General features: G+C 41.9%; 1 protein-coding gene across 1 annotated transcript in view; it reads left to right on the top strand.

Annotated features, from left to right (window-relative positions):
- Positions 1 to 14,218, top strand: part of Nup107 (nuclear pore complex protein Nup107) — a 399,651-nt gene that overhangs the window by 262,205 nt on the left and 123,228 nt on the right. Inside the window, exon 13 of the mRNA XM_080276587.1 lies at positions 8,283 to 8,481. Coding sequence (XP_080132713.1) covers positions 8,283 to 8,481 — 199 coding nt within the window. The remainder of the gene's footprint in view (positions 1 to 8,282; positions 8,482 to 14,218) is intronic.

Genomic DNA, 14,218 nt, shown 5'->3' with positions numbered 1-14,218 from the left:
GGAAGCCCGGGTGAATTCAAAATAACACAGAATCACAAAAGCGACGCCCCGCGGTATGATCCCTTGCTCCCAAGCGTCACGAAAGTGACGCCCCGCGGTTAAGGGGTTAAATACCACTTCCTTACTTTCATATCCATTGCTCTCCAAAAAAAAGTATTACATTCTTCCTCTGTCCTCTTATCATTTTTTTCCTTTACTTCTTCCTTTAATGATTTTAAAACTTCTTTTTCTTCTTCATTTAGATCTTTTCTTATTATAATATTTTCAATCCCCTCCTCTTTGCTTAATTTCCAGGTCAATTTAAGTATCTCATTTATTACACTTTCCAATGTAAACTTGACTCTCATTGGTCTTGTTTCCCCTTTCTTATAAGGCCCTATCCTCCTTACTACCTCAATTTCTTTTACCCACTTGTCTCCTTCGGGGTCAATCTTGCCTAATATTCCTCTCACCAGGTTCGTGTCTCTCTCGAGTCTTACGAACCTAACCTTTTCTTCCTCTTCCCTGTTTCCAAATACTACCACACATCTGTTCCTTTCTACAGTTTCTTTCACTATTTTCTCTGTTTTCTTCAGTATTTTCACTACATTTTCTTCCATTTTTTTTTTGTTCATTGTGTGTGTGTGTGTGTGTGTGTGTGTGTGTGTGTGTGTGTGTGTGTGTGTGTGTGTGTGTATTTACCTATTTACCTATTTGTATTTACTTATTTGTAGTATACAGGAATAGAGCGATGCTCGTGTTGTCTTGTCTCCATATCCACATTTATCTAGTTTACTTTTACACACATGAATGTTTTTCTCCTATACCTCCTTTTTGTCTAAATCGTTCCAAATACTTATGTATTTACCCAATATACCTAATTGAGATACACACAAAATATGCTATGCTCGTGGGTTCCCATCGCTGTTTCTCAGCTTTAAAGTCATTTAAGTTTTTAGACTGGATGATCTCTTTGTCAAGGCTATTCCATAAATCTATACTTCTGTAAGGAAAGCTATGTTTCTTGATATCCTTCAAGCAGCTTGACTTTTTCAATTTCATTCCGTGTCCTTTTGTTGCTCTCTTATCCCATAAACACTACATAGTTCATTCACACTCAGACATCCATTTACAGAGTCTAATATCTCTACCTCTCAACTCAGTACAGCCATCTCCATAAATCAAGATCTGTCTACAATCATTGAATGGGGACAAAACAACCTTGTCTCTTTTAATGCTAGTAAAACTAAATATATACAGTTTACTAATAGACAGATATTGCCAGATTCGTACATTACCTTCAGTGCTACTAATATTCCCATCTCCAAAAGTATTGAAATTCTTGGTGTCTCACTTAACAGTGCCCTCAGCTGGACCTCTCATGTCAGATCACTTGCTAAAACCGCCTCAAAGAAACTTGGATTATTGTACAGAGTCCGTAACTTCTTCGCCGATGAGCAGTTAGCTATAATTTATAAGAGTCATGTGCGCTCTCAGCTTGAATATTGCTAACCCTTGTGGAATGGTTGTGGAGAGGTTGCATTAAGACAACTAGACAAAATTCAGAATAAAGCTGTTAGAATCATTAACAACCCTGCCATTACATATAAACTACTTCCCCTGCAAGTAAGAAGGAATGTTGCCTCCCTTCCATTATTTTACAGATATTTTTTTGGCAAATGCTCAGACGAAGTTGCGTCCATGGTGCCACCTCTCCATGCCTTCCCTCGTGCTACACGGGCATCTGGTAGCGCTCATGACTGGAATGTCACTCAGCCATATTGCAGAACTTCTGCCTATCAGAATTCTTTCATTCCCCGAACTGCATCTCTCTGGAACTCGCTTCCCCAGAGTTGTTTTCCTCCAAATTTCAACCCACAACTGTTCAAGTCTAACTGTTACAGATATTTTATGAACAGAGGACACCAGTAATCTGGTGTATGGATTATTTTTTTTTTACCCATTTGTTTTTCCTTCCTCCGTTCTGTTATTTATAAATAAAAATAAATAAAAAAATAAAAACTGATCTTCTCGGTCAATTTTATCTACTCCCACCATGGTCCTGAACACTGCAATCATGTCTCCTCTCTTTCTCCTTGCCTCCAAGGAAGGCAGATCCAGCTTTTCCAGCCTCTCTCTGTATGACAGATCTGCCAGACTGGGGACCATCTTGGTTGCTGTTCTTTGTATTCTCTCAGTCTTGTTTATATCTTTCTTTTTGTGTGGGGACCACACTACTGCTGCATATTCTAACCTGGGGCGGATCATGGGCACTATCAATTTTTTCATCATCTCCTCATCCATATAATGAAATGCTACTCTTATGTTTGTCACGAGTTCATAAGTCTCTCTAACTATCTTATTAATGTGCTTTTCAAGTGACAAACTATCTTGGACCAGCACTCCCAAGTCTTTCTCTTCTCTCATTTTAGTGATTAATTCATTACCCAACAAATAATTCAGTGATGGCCTCCTGGTACTTTTACCCATTTCCAATATTTTACATTTTTTTACATTAAATTTCATTTCCCATGTCCGGCTCCAATCATGTATCCTATCCAGATCCTCCTGCAGCTTTTACAATCCTCCTCAACCTCTACCTTCCTCAAGATCTTCACATCATCAGCAAACAGACTTGCATAACTGTTCACTCCATCTACCATATCATTTACTTAAATAAGGAACATTACTGGCGCCAACACCGAGCCTTGGGGGACTCCACTTGTTACTTCCCTCCATCCAGACATCCTATCCTTTATTACTGTCCTCATTTGTCTGTCTCTCAAAAAGTCTCTCATCCATTCCAGGAGTTTCCCCTTCAGTCCTCCTAGATATTCTAGTTTCCACATTAGTCTCTTATGAGGTACCTTGTCAAAGGCCTTCTCTAAGTCTAAGTACTGTACACACAATCCACCCAACCATCTCTCTCCTGTACCACGTCAATCGCTCTTGAGTAAAAGCTCAACAAGTTGGAAACACATGACCTTCCACTTCTGAATCCAAACTGACATTTGGCCAAAATATTCATCTCTTCTAGATATTTTATCCATCTGTCTTTCAGGATTCTCTCGCACAATTTTGCAACCGTGCTGGTTAGAGACACTGGTCTATAATTCAGGGGTTCTTCCCTGTTTCCTCCCGTATAAATTGGTACCACATTTGCCCTCTTCCATTCTTGTGGCACTTTCCCCTCTTCCAGAGAACACATGATTAAACTGTGAATTTTATCTGCCAGTTGTTCTCTGCATTCCTTCAGTACCCAGTTAGAAATTCCATCAGGTCTTGGGGCTTTCCTTACATCTTGGGTTTCCAATAATTTATACACTTCCTGTACCTCCACTTTTATATCGTTTATCACCGGTACATTTCTAGTCACTCCCTCCCCTTCCACAAACTCTTTTTCATTAGTGAAAACTGATTGGAAACATTTGTTCATTATTTCAGCTTGCATTGCTGCATCTTTATAGACCTCTCCTTTTACTTTCAATTTGGTGATTCCTTCCTTTTGTTTCAGTTTGCCATTAACAAATCTATAAAACAGTGTGTGTGTGTGAATAATTGTTCTTACCTAATTGTATCTTTATGGGAATGCATCAAGTTCATATTGCCCCATATATCAAACCATTTTTTTCATACATATCCTTAAATTTATGAATAGTTTTGGCACACACTATTTCATTCAGTAGTGGATTCCCCTGATCAGTTGCCCTATTTGGGAAACAGATTTTCCTTAAGTCATTATCACCTCTCTTTTTATGTAGTTTTTTACAGTGTCCCCTTGCTGATGCTTCCCCATATGTTATATATTCATTTATGTCTATTTTCTCTTTCCCTGAGTTGCATTTATATAGCATAATCATGTCTTCTCTTTCCCTTCTCCCCTGTAGTGTTGGTTTACTCAGTTTTTCTAGTCTTTGTTTGTAGCTGAGATCCCGTAAGCTTGGTACCCATCTTGTAGCTACCCTTTGTACACACACACACACACACACACACACACACACACACACACACACACACACACACACACACACACACACACACACACACACACACACATTTTTATACTCAGTTTTTCTAGTCTTTCTTTGTAGCTGAGATCCCTTAAGCTTGGTGCCCATCTTGTAGCTACCCTTTGTACACACACACACACACACACACACACATTTTTATTCCAACTTTCAGACACCGCTCGCTGGTACAGTGGTAACGTTCTCGCTTGCCATCTGGTAGACAGGAGTTCGCGCCTCGCTCAGGTTGCGAAGTGTTTCACTGACGCAGTGGGTGGTTACTGTCCCCCTTGAGCAAGGGAATGGGTGTGTGCATGTGTGAAGGTTACAGCCTTGCCCTTAGATCGGACTATATGAGCTCTCAGCTCCTTTCCGGGAGGGTAAAAGCTGACGATCACGGCCATCAAGTGATCCTGACCGACTCGGTGAATTACTCATTTTTATTCCAACTTTCAGTCTTACCCAGACAATCCTTGAGCTGACGGATCCATACTCCCCTATACTGTATTCTCCTTCCATCTTTGCACACAACAGTACAAACTCCTTCTTTTGCCCTTTCATTTTCACCTATTCCCACACATATACCCCATCCATACTCCCATTCTCTCGCAGTCTAACCTCTCCATTTTGTTTCAGTTATTCCACATACATGCATTTTTGCATCCTCAAGCACCTAGACAATCTCTCTCTCTCTCTCTCTCACCTCATCATCTGCACCCCTAACATTCCATGTTGCAGTCTGTACCATGTCCTTTATTCATTCCATATGCTTGTTAATATCCTTGAGCTACTTCACCTACATGACTGTTTAAGTCCCCTTCCAAAACAGCAATCTCATCACCCTCCATACCACTCACTACATGTATTAGGCCATCCCAGAATCTATCCTTCTCTACCTCATCTAAGCCGTCCTTGTGGAGCATACGCTGATATAAATGCAAACATAATCCGTCTGAAGAAAATATTCACTACTGTATCCTGTCACTGACTCTTGCCACATTTTTGACATATTCCACTCATTTCTCCCCAACCAACACATCCACACCACCATATTCATCTGCCCTACTCTGTCAAAACAACTTGTAATGTTCATCCCCCACCCCCAGCAATCATTCTGGCTGAGCCTCCTGAACACATCCCACATTCACCCACCTCCTACTAAATGCCACAACAACTTCCCCCATTCTACCCCACAAACTTCCCACATTCCATGATGCCACTCTGATCCCCTAGGGTGATTTAGTTTCCTCAGGCTTGTTGAGATCTTTCTTTCTAGTCATAATTTGGTAAGAATTGATAATTTGGAGAACATACCACAGGCCCCACCAACCCACTCAGTCCCAGGCTTAGGCATGGGATCTGGGACCCATAGCCCACCAGCCATGATCAGTGGCTGTGGCAGTGGCCTCGGGACAGCTACAGGGACACCCTCTAAATGCGTCTTGGCATTGTAACTGCCCTGCCATTATACACCCATTGATAGGGCAGCCTCCTGGGGCGCAACTCCCAGGTTCGGACCCCTCTTTGTTGGGCAGAAGTGGTAGCCTAGGAACCGCAATGCCCTGTACACACTAGCACAGGTTGAGCCCCATCTCATCCTGGCACCAAGATCTATGCTGGCGGAGTCCTCGTTACGTCTTCCACAATAGGTCCGCCTCTAGGTAGCGGGGGCAAAGTTTTCTGGCCGCATCCCCATGCTGGCATCAACCCCTGTATGTAGTGGGACATATTGTGTGACACATAAAGCACATGTGGTGTAGTGCATGAGATAGTTAGATGAAAGTGTATGGAAGAGTATACTGATCTACTCTCTATGTAAGTGTCACACTGAAAAGGTCAGCAAAAGGGGATGATCCAGTAGCTAGTGAAACAGGAGTACTGGCACTCTGTATCACCAGCACTCCTATTCCCCTTGGAAGTACCTCCCTGATTGGCTGGTGCTACAGCCTACTCCCTAATCTTCAGGGTTGTGACACAATATGCTGCCAGCATGGGTGAAAGGGACAGGGAAGGACATTCATAGTTGTGTGTTTGTGTGCATGCGTCAAGACCCTGACATCAGTCTCCTGTGACCACCATGTCACCACACAGGTATTTTAACCCCTACACCGCGGGCTTGTTTACCAATGACTTGCGTGTGCCGCTGGGTTATTTGGGCTCCGACAGACTCTCAAAAAATATTTGCCAAAAATCAGTTATTAGTCCTAGAATAATAAAATTACATATGCTTATGGCACATACCTTCAGCTTTCTCCTGGAATGATTGTTGAGCCTTCGTCGGTTACCGTAGGACTTGTGGAGACCTCTGAAGTAGGGTAACGAAGTCTCCACTTTACACTTCCCGACAACCCGTAATATGATTACCACAGCCAGATACAAACACTATAAACACTATTCTACAATTTTCAAGTAGTTTGGGATCCATACTCAAAAAAAAAAACACTGTGAAAGCAATGGAAATTACGAGCGCGTCTGATCGTCGCACTGGCACTAGTTCGCTTTTGTTACTCTGTCATTTATTATTCATAAAACCCCTCACACTTTATATTTCTATTATTATATAACACTTATATGTATCTACAGTCTTTATCCATAAGTTTCCTTCAGTAGTATTAGTTTATTGTCACTGTAGGGATTCAATTTCTTTCAGTAAAATACGTAGCATTCACTTTCTCGTCCTGTATACTGGCATTGAGAGTGAATGTCACTTTCATCTTCACTCTCATAACTCATAGCATTCAGACATGCTAGAGTGAAACTTTCACTTTCATTACTCCTAGGGTATATACTCGTATTCTTATAATACTACTCATTTACATTTCTATTTACGTTCTCTATTTTATTTACGTTATTTACATTTCTATTTTATTTACACTGTGTTGTGCACTGTCACTTGAAATAACTTATAAAACTATTTTCCGTTGTTCACGTATATTTACATTCATTACTTTCACTTGCTGTTTACACATTATTTACACATTATTTACAATTCCACTTGCACTGTTTTACTCAATAGAAAGATCGTAGTCACTCTTTTATCAATTGTCAGCCCTTTACCTCTTTCCACACGAGGTTTAGTAGGGGGTAAAGGTCACAGAGCCATTTGCATGGGGGTGAAAAAATGCCTTGAAGTCAGCAAGAAGAAACATACGTCCCCTCACTTCGGAAGATGAGAGTAAACTGATAACGCAGGGCCAGCCTGGAGGCCTGTTTAGGGGTTATTCAGAGTTACCAATATTGGTTCTTGAAACAGCTAAGTCTAGCACTGATATGATTGGCAGGAAATCTAGACAATACATTATAAATTTGGTAGTTCCAGGTGAATGTAAATATCACTTAGGCTTCTCCTTTCCCTCCTTACATGTATATTTATTACAAAAATAGATTAGAGGCCTACTTAGGAGATATATAATCAGAGCTACCAATGTTAAATCTTGAAACAGCTTTGTGTAGCACTGATATGATTGGCAGGAAATCTAGACAATACATTATAAATTAGGTAGTTCCAGGTGAATGTAAATATCACTTAGGCTTCTCCCTTCCCTCCTTACATATATATTTATTACGAAAATAGATTATACGGCATATTTCAAGGGGAAAAAAACAGCGAAAATTAGCGAATGAGTGCACGTGAGGTGTTGTCAGGTGATAATTAGCCAATTCCAGGTGTATGGCACTCTCACTTACCTTATTTCTTTCTTGTATATATTATTTGGTATAAGAATACGACATAGGGCTTATTTCAATGGATGAAATCAGTGAAAAATTCCAGGGAAGATTTACTTAGCGTAGCATGGCCGGGCGAGCGAGAGGATTGGGTAATGGAGGGGGGGTAGGGAGGGGAGTCAGGAACGGGGAGAAATTGCTAAATTGTCAACAATGGATGGGAGTACAGATGAGATTAGGAGTGCTGACTAGTGTTGGACATTGGCAGTACTGATAGATAATACAAGCCCCCACTTGGAAGCCCGGGTGAATTCAAAATAACACAGAATCACAAAAGCGACGCCCCGCGGTATGATCCCTTGCTCCCAAGCGTCACGAAAGCGACGCCCCGCGGTTAAGGGGTTAAATGTTGAAGAGGGCAGTCCGGGGTTCGTAGTTGCAGTCCTTGTGTGTAAACCATGGAATGCCCATCAAAAGGTGCAGAAGGATAGAGATTGATGGTACTGTGTGTATAGAGTGGTTGGTGTAAACCAAGCCCATATAAACTAAGGGCCCCCTGTATGTGAATATGTTACATATGTGTATTTATGTGTTTGCATATATTTCTCATCAGTGTCTTTTGTGTGTCAGGTTATCGTCTAGTGGTCGTGACCCAGAAGGAGAGGTAGTGTCTGAGACAACAGCTGAGGACCGAGTGAAGATTAGTGCCATGGACTGGTTATTGTATGATCCTCTGCAGCGGGTGGAGGCATTGAGGCAGGCCAATGCTCTCATGCGCACCTTCCTTATCTCACGCAAGATAGGAGCCACCAGGGTTCTTTTCAACAAGGTGAGCTTTCTCTATGTTTATGTATGGTACTGTAAGGGTATAACTGAGGTATTAATTATTGGCTCTTTAACTTCTCCACTGCCTTGAGATCTCCCTTAATATGAAATATTTTGTGATGGCAAGATATGATTAAAGAAGACATCATCATATGGCCATCCCTTATATTCTGTGGGAGCAATAGGTTGTTTCATATTTGGAAATATTTTACAATTTTTTCATATTGCTTGTGGCCATGATCCATTGCCCCTATAAATGATTCTTGCAAAATCTCTTGAAAATTGAAGTGTACTTTGAGGTCAGATTCATTAACCACATCTAGGCTGGTGATATGGTTTTTGGTTATCTCTGCCAATTGTGACTCAGGAATTTGCCAAGCCATGCCCCCTGAAGTTGGGCAGTGAGTGAGTGCAGTTTCAGTGCCTCAGGCGACTTTCAGTGCCTCGGTGCGACTTGCTGGTGAGATGGTGTCATGGAAAGTGCTTCACGTGCGGGTTCTTCCGTGATGGAATACATCAACAGTGTTCTTAGCACTCTTCATCCATGTGAGGACCACGAAGAGCTGCTAAGGCTTTGCCATCTGTACCTTGGGGGAGAGATACAGGAGTGAGTTGGTGCCAGATTTTGAGCCCCAGGTGCGTACCGTCATGCAAGATGGATGGCCAGGGCTTTCTGTGCTCTCAAGGTTATGCTTTTCCCACACCAGGTTGATTTGAACACCACAGATCAAAGAGCATTGGTGAGAGTGGCAAAATTTGTCAGCCTTATCTACATCAGGTATTGGCATGAAGCTGTCATACCAAGCAGGGCCCTCAAGAACAATCTGGCTTTTCTCAAGGACCTCCTCAACTACCTGGACCAAGAGATGGCATCAGTGGCAGAGAATGCCCTTAGACATCACCCATGATATCTCAGTGAGGAGGCTGTCTCCCTGGGCTTCTTCAGCAAGAGACTTGAACAGGAGACAAGGCAAAGGATGCTGGAATACCTTCACTAGCTAGCCAGGAAGTATCTGAAGAGGCTGGAGGAAAATAAATCTCAGCATTTCTGCCACCGATACCCTGGATAGATTTGTGACCAACCGAGCGAAGGAAATGCTAGGGTGGCTGGCTGCAAAGGCTGGAGTTCAGCAGGAGGTCCCTGAGGCCATATATACCCCCAACCTCAATGACCTGGTCACAAATTTGAAAGTTGTAAATGATGCTGTCGAACAAGGAATTGCAGTGATCCAGAGGCTCAATGCACAGTGCACGGATGAAGAGCAGAAACAATCCCTTCTAAAAATTGGGTACAATGGCAGAAGAATGGTTTGGAGGACAAAGGCGGGAGTGGCTCAAAAGTTTACCAGTCTTCATTGAAGTCCACATTGAGATTGTTGTTTTTGCATAAACTTCACTAATAAAGTTGCATTTTTTGTCAGTGTTTCTCTGTTCCTGTAAAAATGTGCCAACAGGTGCGACCCATAAATAAATGGCCATCGCTAAAAAAATTGGTAGGTAGCTTCTTCTATTCAAATGGGATAAGAAACCAATCAATGTGAATTGCTATCACAGTTTTCATATCTCTGCTGTATATAGTCAACTTTCATTTAACTCGCGATCTGAGTGCGCGAAGGTCACATAACACAGAAGGCAAAATTTGAGGCTAGGAAATGGTCAAAACGGGAAAATGACAGATATAACGTGGGTGAATAATCTGCCCATTTTAAAAAAAAGTACTACGCTGCGATGATAAGGATTACGTGGCCTGAGGACACAAATTATGGTTTAAACAGTCATTACGCAAAAAAATTGGTCATAATTTGGAGGAAACAGACATAACGCAGGCAGCGATAGTCATAGCATGGGTTGCATCAGCCAATGATGTGCGGGTGTCGTCATGGTCCATTGAGCATCCCTGCCCCACTTGAGCCTACCCTCTCCCCGCGCTCTGGCTCCACACCTGCTGTGTGTTATCTTTGCTCTTTCTTTTGGCCGCCTGGGGACCAGTAGGAGTCCTGCCCTGCCTTGGAATCCCACTCCCCCTCCCCCCAGGAAACCCACAGCCTCTTCAGTTGAAGGTGAGGAATCCTCCAGCATTTGTATGTAATGAAGTCATTATTAGGTAGGTAAATGTTGTGGGAAAAATCCCTGAAAATTGCCCCAAAAGGTGAACTTGGGGGTGGTTTGGGTACCATGAAACTCTTTAACATGTAAACATATGGCCCATAGCACAAAAATCTCATAAAGCGGGACCTTCTGGGGACAATATTCGCACGTTATGTGAGAGCTCGCTGTACTGATGAAACACACCAGGAAGCATTTCTAACTAATAGCTAGAACTGCTAATACTCTTGATATGGATTAGAAGCAAAGTATACCCCTTATGGGGTACACGTTTTATTCAGTGTACAGTCATCTCTTTTTATTAATGGGGGTTAGGTTACTAAAAATACCATGAATAGCTAAAATTGTGAGTACTTTTCATGAATTACGAATATCCCCATCGTGGAGTACAGTACAATTCCCATTCACCGTATAGTGGTAAGCACATGGAAGCAAGTGCCATCATTGTACTGTACGTTAAATGTAAAGTACCATCTGAAAAATTGAAAAGATAATGGAATAACATAGCAGTTTCAGTGTTATTAGATATAAATTTATATTAGTGCACAAAATGAAAATCCAGTGGCTGTACAAGAAAGTACAGTACAGCGGTATGCAGTGTTTATATGTGGTACTCATCATTCAGATGCTGTTGCCTCACCTTATTCCTCTTCCCTTTCTCTGTCCTCTTCCCCACGTCCTCTAGTGTTTGTGCTTTTGATGATGATGATGATGATGGTGGTCAGATGATAAGATGATAATGCATTTGGTGATGATGAAGGGATGATAAGATGACAATGAGTTAATGAAATGGTGATGATGAACAGAGCAATCTTTTCAACTAGTCATGACTCTCTTCTCATTTAGGCACATTCCTGGCACTACTAGACTGCTGGGGCAGGTTGAGGATGCTTTAGAGCCACAGCATCTCAGTAAAAGTAAACAAACTTTGCAGTTGCACTGGACAGTGCTCACAGTATGACAAGACGTGAGAAAAGGCGACGGTTGGAGTGCATGAGACACTTAGTAGCTGGGTGCAAAAACTTTTGTGGTGCGAAATTTGAAATTCAGCCATCAACTCCCCAGACAAAAAATCATGAGTTATTGAATCATCATCATCATTGTCATCATCATCCGGACCTCCTTTCCCACCATAGGGCAGGATGAAGAGTGGCAATGTCCAGACATCCCAAATTTGCCCAATTCAATGGCCCACACTTCCATTCACTTATCACTTAAGCCCACGGAATCTTGTCACCATCTGATAGGCCAAAAAAAGTTTCACCACATTCTGTAGCTTCATGTATACATATCTGATAGAGTCATTCCGAACGCTGTCACGTTAAAAAGGGGTGCCAGATCCCTGGTTATGCGCTTCTCTGCACAAAATTCATTCAGTCAGCTCAGTCTCTTGTCAGTCCCATAGCCTCACCAACTTTCGTACCTGTCTTCTTCACACAGTCATCCACCATATCCCTCCACCTTATTCTTGGCCTACCTCGCCTCCTCCCTCCTTCTAATTCGCTCAGGTGTACTTTTTTCACCTCTCTTTTGTCATCCATGCTCACCACATGACCAAACCATCTCAGTACACTCTCTTCGATTCTGGTGTCCACAGACTTCCTGAACCCGCATTTTTTATGAATCACATTATTCCGTACTCCATCCACTCTCTGTACACCGCATACATTCCTCAGTAGTCCCATCTCCATTGCTCATACCCTTGGCTTGTCAGTTGCATGCCACACCATAGTCTCACATCTGTATGTTAAAGTTGGCACTAACACTCCTTGATGTAAGCCTCGTGCAGCTGCTGCACTCAAGCCTCTGTTTTTTAGCAAGGCCTTCATAGCACCAGCTAGTTTCCTTCCTTGTATCACTCTACTTTCCACTTCTTTTGCACATTTTCCTTTCATTTCTGTCACTGTTCCCAGGTATTAGAACTCTCTCACCAATTCCAGTCTCACTCCATTCACTGTAACATCACACTGGGAGTCACCTTTTCTCTCAATAACAAGGGTGAGATAGAGGGATGGAATGGAGAGGTATATGAGAGAGGGGGGTGTGAGTTGGAAGCAGGGCAGTGAAATGGTGGGGGACAGGGCGACATGGAGGCGATATGTTTGTGGCCACCCCTTATGGGATTAAGGCGTCTGGCAATAGATAGATAGATAGAACAATCCCTTCACTCTTTTCTACATTTACTTTCAAGGCACAACACTCACAGACATCTACAAAACTCTGCACTAGTCTGCCAAGCTCTTGTCCAGTATTTGCAAGTAGCACCATCATCAGCATAAAACAAATTTGAGATATTCCATCCATCACCATTCATTACCAACGCCGTCTTTCACTCCATTACTCATGTTTTTATTTCTTTCATCGCTCCATCCATGTACAGTATATGGGGACATCACACAACTTTCTCGCGTTCCCACATTGATCGTGAACCAGTCACTTAGATGCCCATTAACCCTTACACATGCCTCACTCTTGACAACACCTACTGGGTAGCAGCTTACCATCTACACAGTACATGCACAAAATATTCCACAATCCTTCTCCGTCTACTTTGTCGTATGCTTTTTCCAGATCCATAAATGCCATAAACACCTTATAGTCCTTCACACACGCCTTCTCTGCTATACATATATTTGATCCACACATCCTCTGCCACTCCTAGAGACACCATGTTCGTTAGTCACTAGGACCTATGATATCTCTCTTACTTTCTCTGTATTACTTCTTCCATATACCTTCCCTACTACACTTAATAGTCTTATGCCATGATAATTCTTGCACTCATTTCTCTCACTTTAATATTTTAAAGAGGTACAGCCACTGCCTTTTTCCACACTACTGGCAGTTTCACTCATCCATGCCTTCTTACATATTTCCAATGAGCACTTCATTCCTCCTTATTCACTGCACTTAATCATCTCTGTATACACCTCATCATCCCCAGTTGCTTTCCCATTTTTTAGCGTTCTCACAGCGTTCTTCACCTGTATGAGTGTCACGTTTCCTGGTACTGCATTCCTTTTCTGTACACCCCCAAAACCAGGCATGTTAACAGTCGCTTTGCTGTCTCCATTCCCAATGATCAGACTTTCAAAATATTCTTTCCATCTGGTCCTTACTTCATCCCATGGGTTAATAATCTGCCACACACATCCTTCACAGTTTTACATTTCTTTCCATTGTCACTTCTACATTTCCGCACGTGTTTCCAGAATACCTATTTTCAGAGTAATTTGCATTCATTTTTCTTCCTAGATCCATGGATAAAAAACCTGTGAATAATAAGGGATGATTCTATAGTGGTAAGTACAGTACAGTATATAGAAGCCAGCCACCCTCATTGTGTCATATGTAAAGTATGTAACAATAAGTTTAGAAGAAAATTGAATAAGAGAGCCAATGTACTGTACATTAGCTTTGAATTTATATTAGTACACTTAATGAAAATAAAATGAACATACAGTAAGAGTATGATACAGTGATATTTATGTTAGTTTCTCACCATTTGAATGCTTTTCCTTTGTATTATTCCTTTCTCTGCCTTCCCTACTGTTTGTGCATTTGATGATGGTGAGAGGATGAAGGGTGAAAGACTGACGAAGAGAGTGTATGTGAGTGAGGTGGAGGGGGAGTGA

This window comes from Coenobita brevimanus, chromosome 65 (assembly GCF_032717465.1).
Source record: "Coenobita brevimanus isolate Jiangsu-jjx chromosome 65, ASM3271746v2, whole genome shotgun sequence".
Classification (NCBI taxonomy): domain Eukaryota; kingdom Metazoa; phylum Arthropoda; class Malacostraca; order Decapoda; family Coenobitidae; genus Coenobita; species Coenobita brevimanus.
Note: the sequence above shows the minus strand (reverse complement) of the source record. Positions and strands in the feature narration are given on the sequence as shown.